The 19111-nt window shown below is 37.9% G+C and overlaps 1 protein-coding gene across 1 annotated transcript in view; it reads right to left on the reverse strand.

The window, feature by feature from the left end:
* Positions 1-19111, reverse strand: part of NEK10 (NIMA related kinase 10) — a 200594-nt gene that overhangs the window by 40562 nt on the left and 140921 nt on the right. The window contains exons 23-25 of the mRNA XM_055135089.1: positions 17416-17470; positions 7145-7182; positions 6921-7061 (exon numbers count right to left, since the gene is read on the reverse strand). Coding sequence (XP_054991064.1) covers positions 6921-7061; positions 7145-7182; positions 17416-17470 — 234 coding nt within the window. The remainder of the gene's footprint in view (positions 1-6920; positions 7062-7144; positions 7183-17415; positions 17471-19111) is intronic.

The raw sequence follows: 19111 nt of genomic DNA on the forward strand, positions 1-19111 counted from the left end.
TGCCTTGCACATGGCTAATCAAGGTTTGATCCCTGCACTGGTCATTGGAACCTTCCCAGAGTGATCCCTAAGCATTGCTAATAGGCAAAAAAAATAAAAAAAAAAGTCATTTGACCAAAGCTTGCAAAATTTACATTTTTGCCCATTTTATTTATATTAAAAACATCTATAACATTAAAATGTACCCTGTACATGACAAATCATTTTTTTCATAATGGGGCTGGAGTGATAGCACGATAGCACAGTGGTTGGGCGTTAGCCTTTCACGCGGCCGACCCGAGTTCGATTCCTTCGTCCCTCTCAGAGAGCCCGGCAAGCTACTGCTACTGAGAGTATGGAGCCCACACGGCAGAGCCTGGCAAGCTACCCATGCGTATTGGATATGCCAAAAACAGTAACAATAAGTCTCTCAATGAGAGACATTACTGGTTTTCGCTCGAACAAATCGATGAGCAATGGGATGACAGTGACACTGATGCTTTGGCACGATTTAATATTCATAAATATATGACAGCAGTTCTTCTTTCTCCACAGGAAAATAATTATTTCTTGATAGCACAGCGGGTAGGGCGTTCGCTTTGCATGCGGCTGACCCAAGTTCGATTCCTCCGCTCCCCTCAGAGAGCCCGGCAAGCTACCAAGAGTATCTCACCCGCATGGCAGAGCCTGGTAAGCTACCCGTGGTGTATTCGGTGTGCCAAAAACAGTAACAAGTCTCACAATGGAGACATTATTGGTGCCCGCTCAAGCAAATCAATAAGCAACGAGATGACAGTGACCGTGGCAGTGATATTAACAGACTCTAAACTTTTTCATCCAAATCATTCAGATACTTTAGAGTAGGGCTGGAAAGAACCTTCCTCAATATAATAATGGCCATCTATAGCAAATCCACAGCCAGTATCATCCTTAATAGTGAGAAACTGAAAGCATTCCCTCTGAGATCAATTACAAAGCAAGGATGTCTACTGTTTCTACTTTAATTCAATATAATATTAGAAGCCCTAGTTATAGTCATCAGTCAAGAAAAAAAATCAACAGGATCCAAATTAGAAAAAAGTCAGATTACCACAATTTTCAGATGAAATGATAATATACAGAGAAGCCTCCTAAGAGTGCACAACAAAGCTTCTAGAAACAATAAACAAATAAAGCAAAGTTGCTGGATATAAAGTCAATATACAAAAATCCTTCACATCCTTATATACAAATAATAAATCAGAAGAGAAAGCAATCAGAGTCTATTTCATTCAAAATAATATCCAACTAAAAACTCCAGGTCTCAAAGGATCAGGATAGATTGCTCCTTCCCATCTCCCTGTGTTTTGGGGTCCTGGCTGACATGCCCACAAACTGCCTCCAGGTGCCATTTAAGCGCATTAATGAACATGATCCAGAGATTCACAAATGAATCTTGGAACCAATCATCTCACTGCAGAGATGTCTCTGGGCCCCAATTATTTAAAATTTTAGAATTCCAGGAGCACGCAGCCATTTTTACAGCTGTATGACATCTCATGCTATTCATAACAAGCAATAAAAAATATATTACCTAGTATCTGCCTGTGGTGGGAAAATTTGATATAATGGTGGTGGGAAGGTATAATTTTTGTGGGATTGGTATTGACATATTGACTGTCATCAGTTATTGTGAAAAACCTTATGAAAAATAAAATTTAAAAAATAATCAAAACTGCATGGTACTGGAATAAAGATAGATATGCAGACCAAAAAAAAATAGTATCCATAAATATCAAATTCTAGAAATCAACTTAGCAAAAGAGTTGGGAGATCTACACCATGAACATTTTAAATCACATAAGAAAGAGACCTTAGGAAGTAGAAAAATATTTCATGCTTATGAACTAGAAGATTCAATATTGTAAAACTGACCAACCCAATGAAATTTTTATATAGATTCAATACAATCTCCTTCCAAATCAGACTATATTCTTGAAGCACTTACAAAAAGCCAGTAATAAAATATGTATGAAATCAGAAGAGGCCCCAAATAGTCAAAGGCATACTGAAACATAAGAAACTAAGAGATATCTCATGACCTAACTTGAAAGTATATTATAAAACTACAGTGATCAAAACAGCATATAACTAGAACAATGAGAGATTCTGACCAACAGGCATAATTGAAGACCCAAATACAAATCCCCTTATCTGTGGTCAGTTAATTTTTTACAAAGTAGCCAATAACACACACAAAAAGAGTAAAATTCACCTTTTAAACAAATGTTGCTGGGAAAATTAAATAACCACTTATGAAAAAAAACATGGATCCATATCTTATAACTTACACAAAAGTCAGTTCAAATTGTATCAATAACCTTGAGATTAGACTGGAATCTATAAAGTGAATCTATACTGTGAAAAATACAGGCAGAATACTTTAAGATTTGGAACTTTAATGGGTCTTAAATGATATGATGGCACATGCAAAAGAAACAATCAAAAATAAGCAAATGGAGTGCATCAAATTAAAGAGTTTCTACATGGCCAAAGAAATATGTACTAAAACTAAAAGATACCTAACTGAATAGGAGAAAATATTTGTACTCAATACATCAGGTAAAGTGTTGGTACATCAAGGATGTATAAAGTACTCACAAAGATCAGCAACAGCAACAAAAAATCCAAATCAAGATGATAATAAGATATCAACTCACACAACTGAGAATGGTACATATCAAAAATACTGGCAATATTTTGTGTTGGTAGGGACAGGGTGAAAAAGGACCTCTCATACACTGCAGGCGGGAATGTAATCTGGTTCAACCTCTGGAAAACAGTATGGATATTTCTCAGTAACATAAGAACTGAGCATCCATATGTCCCAGCAATTGCACTTTTGGTTATCTACCCCCACGACACAAAAACATGCATTTAAATTGACAAATGCACACCAATATTAATTTCAACACTTAGTACAATAAGAGGATCAACCTAGGTGTCTAAGGACAGATGAGTGGCTTATAAAGATGTGGTACATATACACAATGGAATTCTACACCACTGCAAAAGACAATAAGGAGAGACTCTCTGACCAACTGGCATAATTGAATACTCAAATAAAAATCCCCTTTTCTGTAAAACCATGCAATTTACTACAACTTGGATGAAGTTGGAGGACATCATGCTTAGTGAAGTAAGTCAGAAGAGTAAGGACAAACGAAGGATGATCATAGATGCAGGAATAACTCCATCACCCTTGATCCCAAAATCTAGGAAGCAGAAGGACATAGGGGGGGAAAGAAATCAAAGGAGGTGGCAAGAAGAAGTAGATGGGAAGTAATGAGGGAGAAAGTAATCAAGGGCCTTGGGTGCACTGATGGTGTAGAGGAGGGACATAGCTATATATCCAACCGCACTCAATACCACTGAAAGCAGGAGATTCAAACTTCAACAACCAGACTTTAAAAGGTGTCTGTCAAGAAAGCAGGTGGGGGCTAAGGGTGTGGGAGGGAACCTGAAAACACTGGGGGAGGGAAGTTAACACTGGTGGTGGGATAGTGCTGGAACATTGTGTGAAAACTCAACTATGGATAACTTTGTAAATTATGGTTTTATAAAAAACAAGATAAAAATAAAACAGAAAATGCAGATGTTTTATTAATTGATTTGACTATAGGAAGTAATTAATTTTTATTTGGCTGGTTTGGGGGTCACAGCCAGTGATACATGGCTCTGTACTCAGAGGTCACTCCTTGAAGTGCTCGGGGAACCATTTCCTGTCTCAGGAAGTGAATGGAGTCAGCTGCATGCAAAGCAAGTGCCTGAACCCCTGTATTATACCTTTAGACTGAACTATTTTTTAAATAACTGATTTCCTACTTAGAGGGCTGGATCAATAGTATGGCAGATCGGGTGCCTGCCGTGCACATGGCCTCCCAGGGTTTGATCCCAGGCACCCTGTATGGTTCCCTGAGCCCACCAGGAGTGATCCCTGAGCACAGAATGAGAAGTAAGCCCTGATCACTGTCAGGTGTGCCCCTCCCCCCAAAAATAAACCCTGAAACACAGGAAAGAAATAAAAATCTACTTAAAATTTAACAAGTTTTCTTGCTTGAATTCTCACTCATTTTTACAATTGCCACCTATTTATGGCAAGTGATATTATTAATTTACCATTTATAGCAAAATATAAAGTCCCCTTTAAATAAATTTACTTTGATAAAGTGAGTTCAATTAAAACTATAAAAGAAATACAATTCAGTTGTGATGAAATCAACCCAACCAACAGTTATTTTAGCTCCATGATTATAGTCAGAGAAGGGAAATGTAGTAGTAGTAATCTACAAGCAATTAAACTTAGGGAACTAGAACTAAAGTAACTTTCATGATCCAGATGTTTATTCATTCACTGATTCCATATTAATTGCTATTAATATTTTTATCTATTCAATTCCATAAAAATTTCATTTCTGTCAAAAGGAAATACAGTCTTTTATTTAATCTAAAATATATAAAAATTATTTCAACAATATTATTAGTATTAAAAATAAAAGAAAAAATTTTACTATTTTTTTTGTTTGTTTTAGTTTGGGGTCACAATTGGAAATACTCAGAGATCACTCCTAGGAATCACTTCACTTAGGAATCACTCCTGGAGGACTTGGGGGACTATAATGAGTGCCAGGGATTGAACCTGGTTTGGCAGATGCAAAGCAACTTGTTCCAGCCCTAGAGTTTTTAATTCTGTTAGCCTAAAATGATCATTTTCCTTATGGGAGTCTGGAAGTGTATGAATTCCTATCATACCATCACGGCATGAACCTAGTAGTATACATTTTAGGGCTACCAATAGGTAAACTCATATTATGAAATAGCTATTTGGTACTTTAAAATAATAGTTTTTATCTTTTGTTCTGCCATAGGACATGGAAAATGATGTCCATGTATTAGATATATATCTAGGGGAGTATCCAGATTTAAACAAAATTATCTTCTCCCTGACATTGTTTTCCAGAATATTTTGGTAATCCAGGACTGAATCTGTATGCATGATTTCCAGCATGCTACTTTCAATTCAAGACTGCTATACCAAATGTTAAGCAAATTACAATCACTACTTTGGTCTTTTAAAGATAAATAATTCACACACTTTAGTGTTATACTCGTTCTACCTAACAGTCACTTACGGTACAACTCACAATTGACCTGACCAACAGATTCTCATAACCCATGGCCCAATATTGCTCCCTTGTTGTTGAAGAACTAGGTCAGCATTGCCTTTTTATTCCCTCAGACTAGAGATACAAAGAGGCAATGACCAGAATGGAGTATTATTTGCAGATGTGGCAACTGAGATGGGCTTGTAACAGCTGTGTATGATTTGATAAAGCATCCAATAGTCTAAATTTACCTGCAATACTTCTGAAAGTATGACTTTCACATATGATAATATGCAAAAGAACATATATTTTAATACAGAAAAATTAAGATTCACTTTGTACTTGAAAGTAGAATGACCCAGAAAGCAGTAATACTGACTTTTTAAATATACATTAGGGTATTCTACAATATTAGTAGAACACAATATTATGCTAGTTATGTATTCTATTTGATATATTAGTGGAAACATAATATATTCTTTATGGATAAACATCAGCATTTACTGAAATGCTTAAACTGCTATCTTGAAACTCTGCTAAATAATAAATGCTTTAATTTTAAAAACATACTTATCAGTGACATTTAAAAATTGAATCAGATATAAAAAACTGTAAGTCAAAAGAATATATAAACTGTGCTATGACATACATTAAAGGTACAGAGATCTGATCAATTTCTCTCACATAAGGTCAGTCTTATGCTAGTCTAACTCAAAAGACCCCTTAAGAAAAGGAATTTCTCCTACTATGAATGATAGCAAAACTGCATTGCTCACATATATGTGAATTCTTCTCCCCTCTTAAAAAAATCAATCAATAACAACCATTTTAACTGTTACTATGTTATGAACTTACCTTATGCCAAAATAGCAGGAGAGGAACATGGTCAACATGATGGCTTTGAACATCTTAATAACAAAACCGTCTTTTTTTGCATCTATGCTGACGGTGTACATGGCCCCAAACTGTCAATAACTCTTGCAAAGCAAATTTAATAAATGTGAAGACATGGACTATATTAGAGTCAATCAATTCACATCGCCTATGTTTGCTACCATATTAACCCTACAAAAGAATATAAATTTAGGATGCCAACATGAAAATACTAGTAAGCAATAAGTATAAATTAACCAAAGTAGCAAAACAAAATTTTATGCTCCAGACATAAAGTTGTATGTTAAAAGCACAATCACTAAACTTTTTCCCTGAATTGTACAGGTTTAGCTGATGGTTGTACTCTTACTAATGTAGCTTGATCTTCTTAATAGAAATAAAAAACAATAATATATTTTCCCCAAATCAATACTAAAAATATTTTATGTTTAAAATATTCAAAATTTTTACTTTGTAAAACAATGTCAGATAACGCCATTTGAATTAAGTACAAAAATAACTAAAAGGAACTATGTTGGAGTAAAAGAAGAAAAAAAATCTTCATTCTTTTATATCATATAGGTGCAGAGCTTACAAATATCTATGAACCTGGTTACTATTTTTGTTATTGGTAGATACCCAACTAATTAACATGCCCACTGAAGCAGAAATGTACATTCTAGCAAAAAAATAGCTAGATACGATATGATAATCCAATATGTATCATAATCCAATCAAACAAGTTAACACATTTTTAACACTCTTTCTTAAATTACCAAACTAGTAATGGTGGACAAACACAAGAAAATTTTCCTGATTCTTGTATTAAAATTACCTCCTGAGCATCATTCAGACATTGAGGCCCAACTATAATTCTGTTTGCCCAGTGTGTGCATGACATCAACTTGATCTAGTAAGTACTACCATGATCTTTGAGATCTCGAAGAATCACAGCGGGAAGGCTATGGGACTGCCACCCCGTCACTAACTCGGTCTCTAGCTCCTTAACGTGGGCCCTGAGCATGAGGGGTGGCACTTTCAGAAGCAGGTCAAGAGGCAGCAAAGCTGAAGAAATAAAAGAAATATAAAACTGTAACATAAATTACAGGGAGGCATGTAAGATTTTATTGCTACCAACACTAAGTTACCTGGTCTTGGTCTTGATCCTATTCCACCAGTGAAGTCCCTGAAAACAGAAAGAAAGGCTATTTTGAGAACGACTATTTCAACCTGAATTTAATATTAACTGAAAAACCTAAACTCTGCTATGGCTTATTACACTATAGAAACAAATGTAGGTTATTTTCCCTGATGAAGTGTTCAACAGAAAAGGAGACAAATATATTTAACCCAGAGCAGAACTGACGAGGATCTAATGAGAAGATCTAATCCCTGACAATGATGTAAACAGATCTTAGTGCTTTTAATGGTTTTGTTACTTAAAACCAAAATGCTGAATTTTCATTTAAAAGATAATATTCAAAATTATGCAGGCACTATTTCCAGAGATGATTCTTGCATTTAAAGGGATTATATTTTAACAATGCTTCCAATGTTATTAACATTGTTTACTCTGCCTAAAACTCTGGATTTCCTAATCTTTCAAAAATTACCTAAAGTGCTTTTCCCCAAGGAGGTGGTTTTAGATTTTACCAAGAATAATCATATGCTACCGTGTGAAGATTTTAAAAATGAATTTAGAAATCTTTGTGCGCTGAAAAGTTATATAAACCTTACTTCATTTACCTTGTTAAATGCATTCAAATAAAAGTATGCAGAGCATCTCTCATGGATACAGTATTTAGTAGTTATTTGCTCCATAAAAGTAGTCATAAACATTCAAAACAAATAAACCAGTGTGCAAGTTCTCTTACACCAGTACTTCCATTCTAATTATAAGATTTATTTTATGTACATGAAGCATATATCTAAATTATGATAAATAACAAAATAAGCATTCAATTACCCAGCACCGAACTTAAGTGCTAGAATGGTACCCAAATATTTTTCGCTAACTTTTGTTAGCGAAAGAGTCACTTTCCTTACCCTTTCCACTCCTCATAAACCCACACCAAGTTAGTCTTCTCTTGGTCCTACTGTTTACTCTGTCCTATTCCCAGCCCAAATTTCTAGAGCTCAAAAGTGGGTGAAACCTGTAGCTTTTTATATTTTATTTTAGTGATCTTTAACCACTTGTCCAAAGACCACTGTCAGTCCACACGTTTGGAAATGTTTTATACTACTAGTCTATCACCTGGGTTGTAAACGCTGACCTGCAGAACAGTATGCAGAAAGGTGCCAGTCTGTTGGGGTAAAAAGGCTGAACGATGATGTGAAGCAGTATTAATTCAATTTATGTAAAACTATACATAGAAAATGAAAAGGGAATGAGATGCGGTAACTACAGACCAAAGTGAAAAAGACTTCTACGAAAACAAAGAAAAACCCGAAAACCCGAGACGGCATGAGGATCTTTCTGGTCATATATATGAATGCTGGCGTGTTCAGACATATTCACAGTATCTTCTTACACAAATGCCCTTAAATACAGTCATGCACACACTGATTTATCAAGGCTGCAAACCGCAGTCTTCTCTGATACTGCACAAAAGGTTGAACAATGATGGCTTATACACTCTCCCTAGCCCTGACAGGAAGCATGTACAAAGAGTCCCTTGTCCTTGGGAAATTCTAAGTGGGCCTCATTTCATCAATGTTCATATGTAGGGAAGATGCGTCAGTGCTGAGCTGAGGTGCTAGCACTGTAATAACTCATTAAATTGTAACTATTAGAAAGCTTTTCTTACTCATAAGCTTATGAGAGTTCTTGAGGGCTGATAACCAATTACTACTATGCAAACCAGAAGATTATTCAAGATGTCCTGAAACAGTCAAAATGTCAAACAGTTTTACATATTGAAACAATGTCTTAGTCCTAAATGTGGAAAACAACCAACAAAACATGACTGTGCTGAATTGCTGTCAACTTTCCTATTCCTTTATTCTAAAATCCTCCTTAATGAAATTTAAGAAACCTCCCCCAGAAAACCATTACAGAGTTATTTGTTAAAACAAAATTTCATAAGGTTCCTCTATGTGCAGGCACTGTGTTGGGCACCAAGATGAGATACTGAAAAAGAAACTGTTTCCAGAGCCTTGAAACATAAAATTTGCAAAGGTTTATCAGAAGAGCTGCTAAGTTATCTGAAAGTTGCAAGGTGGCCACAAAAAAAACTATAATCATCTAATTTTTTTTTTAAAAAAGAACAGATTTGTGCACAGAACTGGAAACTCTTAACTATAGTATTGCTGCATCCAATAGATGGACATAAGATTGGAATGAGATGGAGCCTGGGGGAAGTCTGCTTCTGATTCAACCAGATTGAATGGTGTGACTACAGAGGATGGTTTCTTCTGGTAGGGCCAGAGATGTGATAGAATTCAAAATGGACATTCCACGGATGTTTTCCTGGTGAAAGGCACAGCATCATTCAGCCTGCAGCCTTTACCCTTTGGAATTTTTGAAATGGGCAATAACTGACTCTGGTTGATGAGAAAGAGCCTCAGAGATATGGAGGGCTTCAAAACATTCTGAAAGCAATTGAAACTCTCTTGTAACTCTCTTCATGTCCAGGGTGACCTTTTTAGAACTTATGAACTATGGAACAGATATGCGAACTCTGCACATGACTGTCAGCCTGCAGCATCCAGCCCAAACCACTTATAGGGGAAGTTGAGATCAGCGATGTTTGCTTAAAAAAGTTTTATCTCAATTATGTGGATATTTATTTTGTCTGAGGGGTCATGACCATGAGGGATGGAAATTGGAATTTCATATCTTCTGCTCTTCTTATAAATAAATTTCTGGGGCCATGGAGATGGCATAAGATATTATAACAGGTAGGGCATTTATCTTGCATGCAACCACCAAGATTTGATTCGTGGGACCCCATGTGCTCCCCTGAACACAGCCAGGAGTGATTCCTGAGCATATAAAGCCAGAAATAAATCCGGAAAACTTCAGGGTATGGTCCAAAAACTAACTAACTAAATATATCTCTGGACCAATAAAACATCCTCACATTCATTACAAGAATATCAGATGAGTCAATTCAACTCTAAAATGGGGTCAATTCTAAGTAATGTTGATAAAAAGAAATATTTAATGATGAAATGTGGGACTTGACTTACAGTATTAAGGCAATAGAACAATTCTAGTTGCACTAAGTAGCATTATACTGATTAAAGGATCTTTTTAGGTAGTGGCATTTATAAACATATTCTATGTGAATAAGCAACTTTGTTTAGGCAGAAAAGTGATATAATGCTCCTGTGGCTTCTGCTAAAACTCCAGTGACAGTCAACACACCATACAGTAAGCCAGGAAAGTTGAGATCCATTACAAAAAAAGGCATTGATTATGAGTTGTTTTTATTAGGCTATGATAGTGGCAGGAAGGCCAAGTTGATTTTGGCAAGTAGTGGCGAAGCAATATTTATTCAACTACACATAGGAAATAAAAAGGAAATGAGGTGAGGTAACTACAGACCTAAATGAAAAAGACTTCTACAAAAACAAAGAAAAATCCAGAGGACCCGAGATAGCATGAGGTTCTTTCTGTTCATATGTATGATGCTGAAGTGGTCAGACACATTCACAATATCTTCTTACACAAATGCCCTTAAATACAGTCATGCATACACTAATTTATCAAGGCTGCGAACCACAGGCTTCTCTGACACTGCACACACACAGTGTCTCAAACCAGCATGCCAGCTATACCCTGTTGCCTTGACAACATAATGTAAGCAGGCATGGAGAAATCTTGTTGCTGAGCAACAGAACCTTAAAAAGGGGATGGAGGCAGGCTTTAAACTGTGACTATGGCTGTAGGTTCAAACCAGAGGCAAGATTTGAATCCCATTACACTGCGTGATACATAAATTATTTAAGATAAAAGTTATTCATTTATTAACTAGTATCTGTGGCTAGTACCTATAAGCCAAATACTAATACTGTGTCTTTGAGATCTTTGAGAATATAAAGACGGAATAGGAATAGTCTGGTATTTGTCATCATATAGTAAAATTCATTAAGTGAGTGAACTAATGTTCTTAAGAAAATCAAAATACAATGACCAAAACTTATACGGGTTCTGCATATACATGATAGTTAAAGAGACTGAAGCCCCTGTATTCATTATCAAATTATGCTATGCAGGATAATTTACTTGCAAACTGAAGGGAAATTCTCTGACTGATTGAATTATAACTATTAATATTTGAACTGAATATTACTATAAAGCCCATATCGAAATGATAAAAAGCTAAGTAGAAGTACAGACAGGAATTTTTATCACTGAAAATGACTAAAGTCGAAATTTTCAAAGAAAATATTAAATATTGGATTTTAATTGATTTTTAATTTATTTTAAAACTTATTTAAAAAAAACTTTCTACTGCTTTTAATTGAAACAAACATTAACCCAGATATTGTCTGTCAATGTGTACAAAACACTAAAAATTAATAGGAATATTTATTACATGTGACTATTTCAAAGTAAATATTTTAAGAGTTCAATCACAAAAAGGCGAATTCCATTTTCCTCTTATAACTCTTATTTTTTCAGAAATACACACATCAAAACAAAAAACAATTTCCACAAATAATATCATTCTTCTTAATCCCTTCTTAATGTACACGTGGACCTCAAATCTCTCAGACTGAGAAAAAACATTAAAATGGAAGAGCCACTCTGGAAAAGCTTAGCATCCTTATCAGTTAAACATTCCCTTACATTAAGTCCTTTCACTTCTAGATCTTTACTAAGAGAAAAACAAAAATATGTGTCTAAGGGCTGGAGAGTACACAGGATAAGGCCCTTGTCTTAAACTTGGCCAACCTTGGTTTGATCCTCAGCAACACATATGGTCACCAGAGCATAGCTAGGATTGATCTCTACGTATAGAGCCAGGAGTAAGCACTGAGCCCTGAGCACCAGCAGGAGTTAACCAAAACCACTCTTTTCGACAGGAAAAAAGAGTATGCATGTATATTAAAAAACCAAATGCTTATCAAAATTTGTTTTATTTTTTTAAATACAGCCACATGACTTGGTGCTGGGAATGGGGGTGAAGAAGTGCATGTAATGCCAGGAATGAAATTCAAGACCTCAAACATGCTAGGTATATATGTATATATACATATATATACATATACATATATATGCTCAAACATATATATATGCTCAAACACTTGGGCTATCTCCTTGGATCCCCACAAGTTTATGTATAGCAGTCTAACTACTGAAACTCAAATGTCAATCCTCAGATGAATGAATCAACTGTGGTAAATATATAGTAAAGTTACACTTAATAAAATGGAATGAATTACTAGTACACAAATCAATATTTAAAGACTTTTATATTATTACACAATGACTTAAGAAACCAAAAAAATAAGAGTATGGACTATATAATTCTAGTTCTATAAAACTGTAATATAAAAATAATATTTTATGTGCACCATGTGTTCTAGAGGATATCATGCTTAGTGATATAAGCCAAGAAAGATAAACACCAAAAATAAGTATGATATAGAAGACAAAAAAATAAATTAAAACAGAACAAAAAACCTTTTAGACTATAAAATTGAATTAGGGGTAAAAAAAGGTGGGGAGGGGTATACATTGGGTAAAAGGAATCAAATATGTGTTGAAACATAAAATTGAAATTTTAGTGGTTAGGTTCATGAGATTCATATCAAGATGAATTTCAATAGTGTATATATGTATATATATGAAACTTATGCAATGTTATAATGTAATATTACTTTGATTTTGAAAATACTAAGAGGGGAAGTGCAATGCTGCTAGCAGGCAACCTGTATACATGGGGTGAGTGCATCAGCAGGCTTCCTGATACCCCCAAATTGCCGCTGTGCCTCTGGCTGGATCCCAACAACTTGGAACCAAATTTTCCAAAAAACAGCCAAAAGTTAGATAAGTGGGAACCACACCCACAAAACACCTCCACCTCAGCTATACGAGCTCATTTATAGGCCTGGCTCAGAGACCCATAAGTGAATCTCATAAGAGATCAAAAGCCGCACTTAAATCTCAGACCCGAGCAAAGCTGAGCAGATCAGGGTAAAGCAGAGGTGGAAGGGTCAGCCTGGTGCCCATCTAAGCAGAGTCCCTGGTAGCTACTTCCTTCCACAATCCAAAATCACTGCCATGTCCCTGACCTAACTCCGCCATCTGGAGATGGACCTCACTGACATATAATCTGCTGAAAATTTGGGTATGCAGGTTTTGTGACTGAAATCTCCAGGCTTTCTGGGGTCAGGATGGGCTACCTCTCCACACCTTCCTGTAGTCCCAGTCACGTCCACACTCCAAAGCTGCAACCCAGTTAGAAATAGCTACTCCAGCCTTACCACCCAATAAAAATACTGAACACCCTAAAGAAACACAATGATCTCTTAGCATCTGTATTGCAAGTCTGTATTGTATGCACAAATATAGAGAGAAAAAAACATAAAAATGCCTGCCAGAGAGGCAGACTGGGGGCAGGGGGTGGTGGAGGGGCGGTGTTAGGGTATGGTGGGAGGAAAATGGGGGACATTGGTGGTCGGAAATGTAAACTGGTGGAAGGATAAGTGTTGAACCATTGCATTATTGAAACCAAATCATGAATAGCTTTGTAGTGGTCTATCTTATGGATGGTCAATAAAAATAAATTAAAAAACAATAAATAAATAGGGGTTGGAGTGATAGCACAGCGGGTAGGGCGTTTGTCTTGCATGTGGCCGACCCGGGTTCGATTCCCAGTATTCCATATGGTCCCCCAAGCACAGCCAGGAGTAATTCCTGAGTGCAGAGCCAGGAGTAAGCCCTGAGCATCACCAGGTGTGACCCAAAAAGAAAATAATAATAATAATAATAATAATAATAATAATAATAATAATAATAAATAAAAGTATTAAGAAATAGAAATAGGGGACCAGAGTGGTAGCACACATGCCTTGCACATGTTCAAACCAGGTTCAGTCCCTGGCACCCCATGTGGTCCCCAGATCCCCATCAGGAGTGATCTCTGAGTGCAGAGTCAGAAGAAAGGTCTTAAGTTCACCAGATGTGCCCCTCCAAAACAACCAAGCAGCCAGAGATACAGCCATAGCTCCTGTCGTAGAGCATATGTCTTCTTTTACATTCAGTTTCTTATTTAGCTTCTCCATATTTTGCAGGATGTGTTCACATTTAATGTTAATAAAACTAAGAATCCCAGGAAAATCCTAAACAAATTAGATGGCAGGTAACTTCTGCTTTATTTAAAGCTTTTCAAGAAATTATAAATACATTTGAAAGCTGTTTCCTTTTTATTCAGAGAAGCCCTGGGAATTATCTGGAAAGAAGTCAAACTTTTTTTTTTTTGGCATGAATCAAGTCTAGTTTTCATTTCCCTTCTCCCTAAGTCTCCCTTTGTTTCCCCATTACACCACTGAGTACCTTGAGGGAAAAGAGCTTGTCTTCAACCATTCTGCTTCACGAACCACCACACACAGGGCTCAGCTCTGTAGACGTTACTTTAGCTCAGGTGCTAGTCACCTCCGCTGCTCGTGTTCTATCAGTCCCAGGGGGATGGTACCTACCTGATGAATTTTTCATCAACACAAATTAAAGCTGACTCACTAACAGCCCTGTTACAATGAGCTTCAAGTTAAATGTCTTCTTTCTTGTGGATTCTAACTTTCCTAATTTGCTACGGGCAATTCTACCTTTATAATAGTACTTCATGCTCTGAAAGATGTATGCTTTTGGACATAAAACACAATATAAAGTTTTATGTTTATTCTATTTTTGAAAGTTTGGGTGTCAACTGAGTTCTTTCAAATAAGGGTCTTCTTGCAGGTGGAAGGCAGGTGAGGAGGTGGCAGGAGGGAACCTGGGGACATTGGTAATGGGAAATGTACACCGGTGAGGGATGGGTATTAGAACATTGCATGACTAAAATCCAATCATGAGCAACCTTGTAACCATGTATCTCACACAGTGATTCAATTCTTAAGAAAGAAAGAAAGAAAGAAAGAAAGAAAGAAAGAAAGAAAGAAAGAAAGAAAGAAAGAAAGAAAGAAAGAAAGAAAGAAAGAAAGAAAGAAAGAAAGAAAGAAAGAAAGAAAGAAAGAAAGAAAGAAAGAAAGAAAAAATACCAGAAGGGATCAGAGGGATAGTAAAGCAGGTAGGCTGTTTGCCTTACATGGGACCCACTTGGGTTTGATCCTGGCAACTCACTTGGTCCCCTAGGAGAAATTCCTGAGTGCAGACCCAGGAGTAAGTCCTGAGCATCACTGAATAGGACTTAAAAACAGAAAGTGAAAATAAAAGAGAAATGACTAGAAATATAGGGCGCATTCATTCCATGGCACCCTGTCTCCAGACCCGCAACTCCATGGCCGGGCATGTACGTCCCTCCCCTTTCTGCCTTGCCTCCTCTCCTACACATCAAAGAGCCCCCATGGTTCCTGGACCCTCCGAGTGACGTCCTTGTCTGTGGGAGAGGAAGCAGAGGTGGAGGGCTAAAGATAAGAAGCCAGAGGGCAGAAAGGGGAAGGACCTTCAGCCCTGGGATCTCCAGATACATCAAGGAACTTGGGTCTTACCATCACCCAATTTCATTCTCCTAAGGAGTCTAGACAATTCTTTCCCCTTGCTCTCTCTGACACTTCTAACCACCAGTTCCCTGCCCTTTGGCTCACCAAGGAACACTATGAGATCGCAGAGGGTTTTAATTGATGACCTTCCCACAGATCACAGACACTCATCGCTTTACCTTGGTTTGCTGTCATTCGTGACACTGGAAAAGAATTAGGAAATGAAAAGGCTCCACCAAGACAGGCTGATTTGACTCTCTTACCCAGGAACACTAGATTCAAGGAAAGGTGACACAGAGATAGACAAACTCCATCCTGGCGGCAGTGCCTTTCAGGCCTGTTCCATAGACATCAGGGGCTGTGCTGGGATTTTTCATCCCCTCTGAAGCTGGCTTCTCTGGGTTCCAATTCATGGGAGCCTCTCCTCGCTAACCCCACATTGTCTAAGGCAGCCAGAGGCCAGTTCCTTGATTCGCAATAGACAATTCCAGCCTCCTATCACATGCAAGCACCCCCTTCCTTGCCCGAGCCATTGGGAGCTCTGGGGCCTGTGACAGGCACCATGTGTATATACTTATGGGTGGTCCCAGGCTCAATAGTGCCAAACCCCAGAATACTGTGGGGGTCCTACTGGCTGGTCCTGCTCAGGTTCCCACCTCCTCTTGTCTGTGACTTCTGCTCGTGAACCACATGCTCACCTCTGGGCCTTCCTCTCAGCAGTGACCTCAACATCAGCCAGTACACGGAAACTGCCCAAATCCCACTTCTTTGCTTTTCTAAATCTTTCTCCTCCCTTGCATATAAAGGGAGGACTTGCCCTTTGTCTTTCCTCTTCCACCTCATTCGCTCTCTCACCCACTCCACCTTGGCTTCCAAAGCAGTGTTTAGAGGATCCAAGGCCACTTCCAATGATTCTCCACTACCAGGCCAGATAGTTGCTGCTCTGGCATATGAAAGACCTTTCTGCCTGGACTCAGAAGGCCAGGAGCCCCAAGGCCATCCTGGAGTCAGAGTTCCAGGGATTCACCAGGTGATGCTCAGTGTTGGGGGCTGGGAATGTGGTGCCAAGGATTATACTCTTGTCCTTACACACGCAAGGCATAAGCCCTACCTAAGCTACCTCCCTAGTCCTTCTCTTCTGCCTTTTAAAAGCATCCCATTTCTCCTTCCCCCACCCCACATGGACACACATACATATAACATCCTCCCTTACAGCCAGAAAACTCTCAAGCCATGGCAAACTTCTGGTCAATGATGCATGAAGAGAAGAGAATTTGTACAACATCTGCTTCTTGTCCTTGAAAGAAAGGGGTGTGTTTCTACCTCCCCTTTCCACTTCTAATTGGCACCCAATAGGATAGGATGGGATGTAGTCTACATATACCACATTTGTCCTTCAGACAAGACAGACCTGGGGATGTTGAAAAAAAATTTTAAGGAAGCAGAGATCTCAGTGACCTCCTGGAAACAACTGTTGTCTCTGCCAGGTCAGCCCTTGAACTCAGCAAGGCTAGCTCACTGGCTAAAGATCACAAAACTGGGAGGTTTGGGGGGGAAGCAGAGGAAGACTAAAACCCAAGTCAAGCTTTGCATTCTCTCCAGGGGGCTGCTTGTTAAATCATAACGGACTCTGGAAGTATAAATCCTAACAGCCTCAATTACCACCAGCCCATGTGTACTTCCAACTCTCACGTTTCAATTTAGCATCAAATAACTTGGCTCTTGTGCAGGGTTTTAAAATATTTGTATGAGCTCAATGTTTACATACCTTGCTTGCGATTGTCTTTCTCCTCCTGAAGCACTAAAACTTCTTTTTAAAATGCCTGAAACAAGACAATAAAAATAACTGTGTTTTCCTGCTAAAAGTCTTTTGTTTGATTTTTTTTAAAGGCTGTATTTTTGGGAACCTGAGAAATAATAGAGAGATCAAGGTACATGCCTTGCATTCAACCTCCAGCACCACATGATCCCCCAAGCATCACTGGGTGCAGCTGGGGAGACTCTTTCAAGCTGGCCTGGGTAGAACCTGGCCCCGCAGGACTGAGCAGCACCACGCCTTGGGCTCTCACATTGAACCCCCAGGACCTAGTTGGCTGAGAAGTGCAGGCATCAAGGAGTCCCTGGCCTCGTAAGTACCTCTTGGAAGCACCCCATGCCCTATCAAAAGGTGCTACACATTCTATTAGCTGCATTTTAGAAAATTGTGTGGCTACAAAAACTGTCTTCATTCTGTTTTGTTGGTGCCATACCCAGCAGTGCTCAGGATTTACTCCTGGCTCTGAATTCAGGAACTACCCCCGGCAGTTTGGGATGACCATATGGAATGCTGAGGATCGAACCTGGGTCAGCAGTTTGCAAGGCAAGGTCCTACCCACTCCAGCCCCATCTTCATTTTTTAAAAGCAACAGCTAAAATATAGTGTTGCAAATTACTATCTACTTGATAGCATTATTTAAATTTTTTTATTCCAAATAAAAGTAACCAACAAATAAATCTGTTATTAGTAACTATTACAGGACAATAAAGTGGCTGCATGATCATCTTAAAACCCTTGCCAATAGGGGCAAGTTGCCACAGGCAAATTCAGTAATCTGATTTTCCTTCCTGAAGTTCATAATGACCCTTCTCCATCATTATTACTAGCCATATAAAACACAGAATTTAATTTAAATGCTAGTCAGTAACTACTTCTAGAATTTTTTACATATGCACGAATATTTTTCCTCTATAATATTCATATTTTTCTCAGTCAGAAATCAAGACGTTTAACCTAGCAGGCAAGAGCTGTCAGGGAAAACAGAGCAGAGTGTTGGAAATTGGGATCATCCCAGAAAACGGCTAGCTACCATTTTGATGGACAATTTCCAAAGCAATTAGGTCTAGAAAGGAACAAAGAATATAGCTAAATCCTCGGGCTATGCTCTGATCCTTAATGAAACTATTTTAGAAATTCTTCAATGTGATTTTCATTGTGGGATAGAATTATTTACACTTAGACTATTTCTTTCTCATTAAATATTCCATTAACTTGCTCTTTTAAAAGTTAATTTTTTCTCCATTTTCTATTTGATCTTCCTTTCTTTAAATTTTAGATGTGCTGAATGAATTCCATACTATCCTTATACTCTTTAAATATTACCTAAAGCAAAGTAGGTCGGGTATTTGCCTTGCACGCAGTCGACCCAGGTTCGATTCCCATCATCCCATATGGTCCCCCAAGCACTGCCGGGAGTAATTCCTGAGTGCATGAGCTAGGAGTAACCCCTGTGCATCGCCGGTTTGACCCAAAAAGAAAAAAAAAATATCAAGCGGACGGGCCAGTGATATGGTAGTGTGGTAGAGCACGTGCCTTCATGTGTAAGGAACTGGGCTCAACTCAGAGCTCATTCCTCCCTTCCCTAACACCATGGTCCCACACAACGAAAGCAAAAATTAGCACATATGCATTTACATATGCATTTTGT

This window comes from Sorex araneus, chromosome 4, assembly GCF_027595985.1.
Source record: "Sorex araneus isolate mSorAra2 chromosome 4, mSorAra2.pri, whole genome shotgun sequence".
In the NCBI taxonomy this organism is placed as follows: Eukaryota; Metazoa; Chordata; class Mammalia; order Eulipotyphla; family Soricidae; genus Sorex; species Sorex araneus.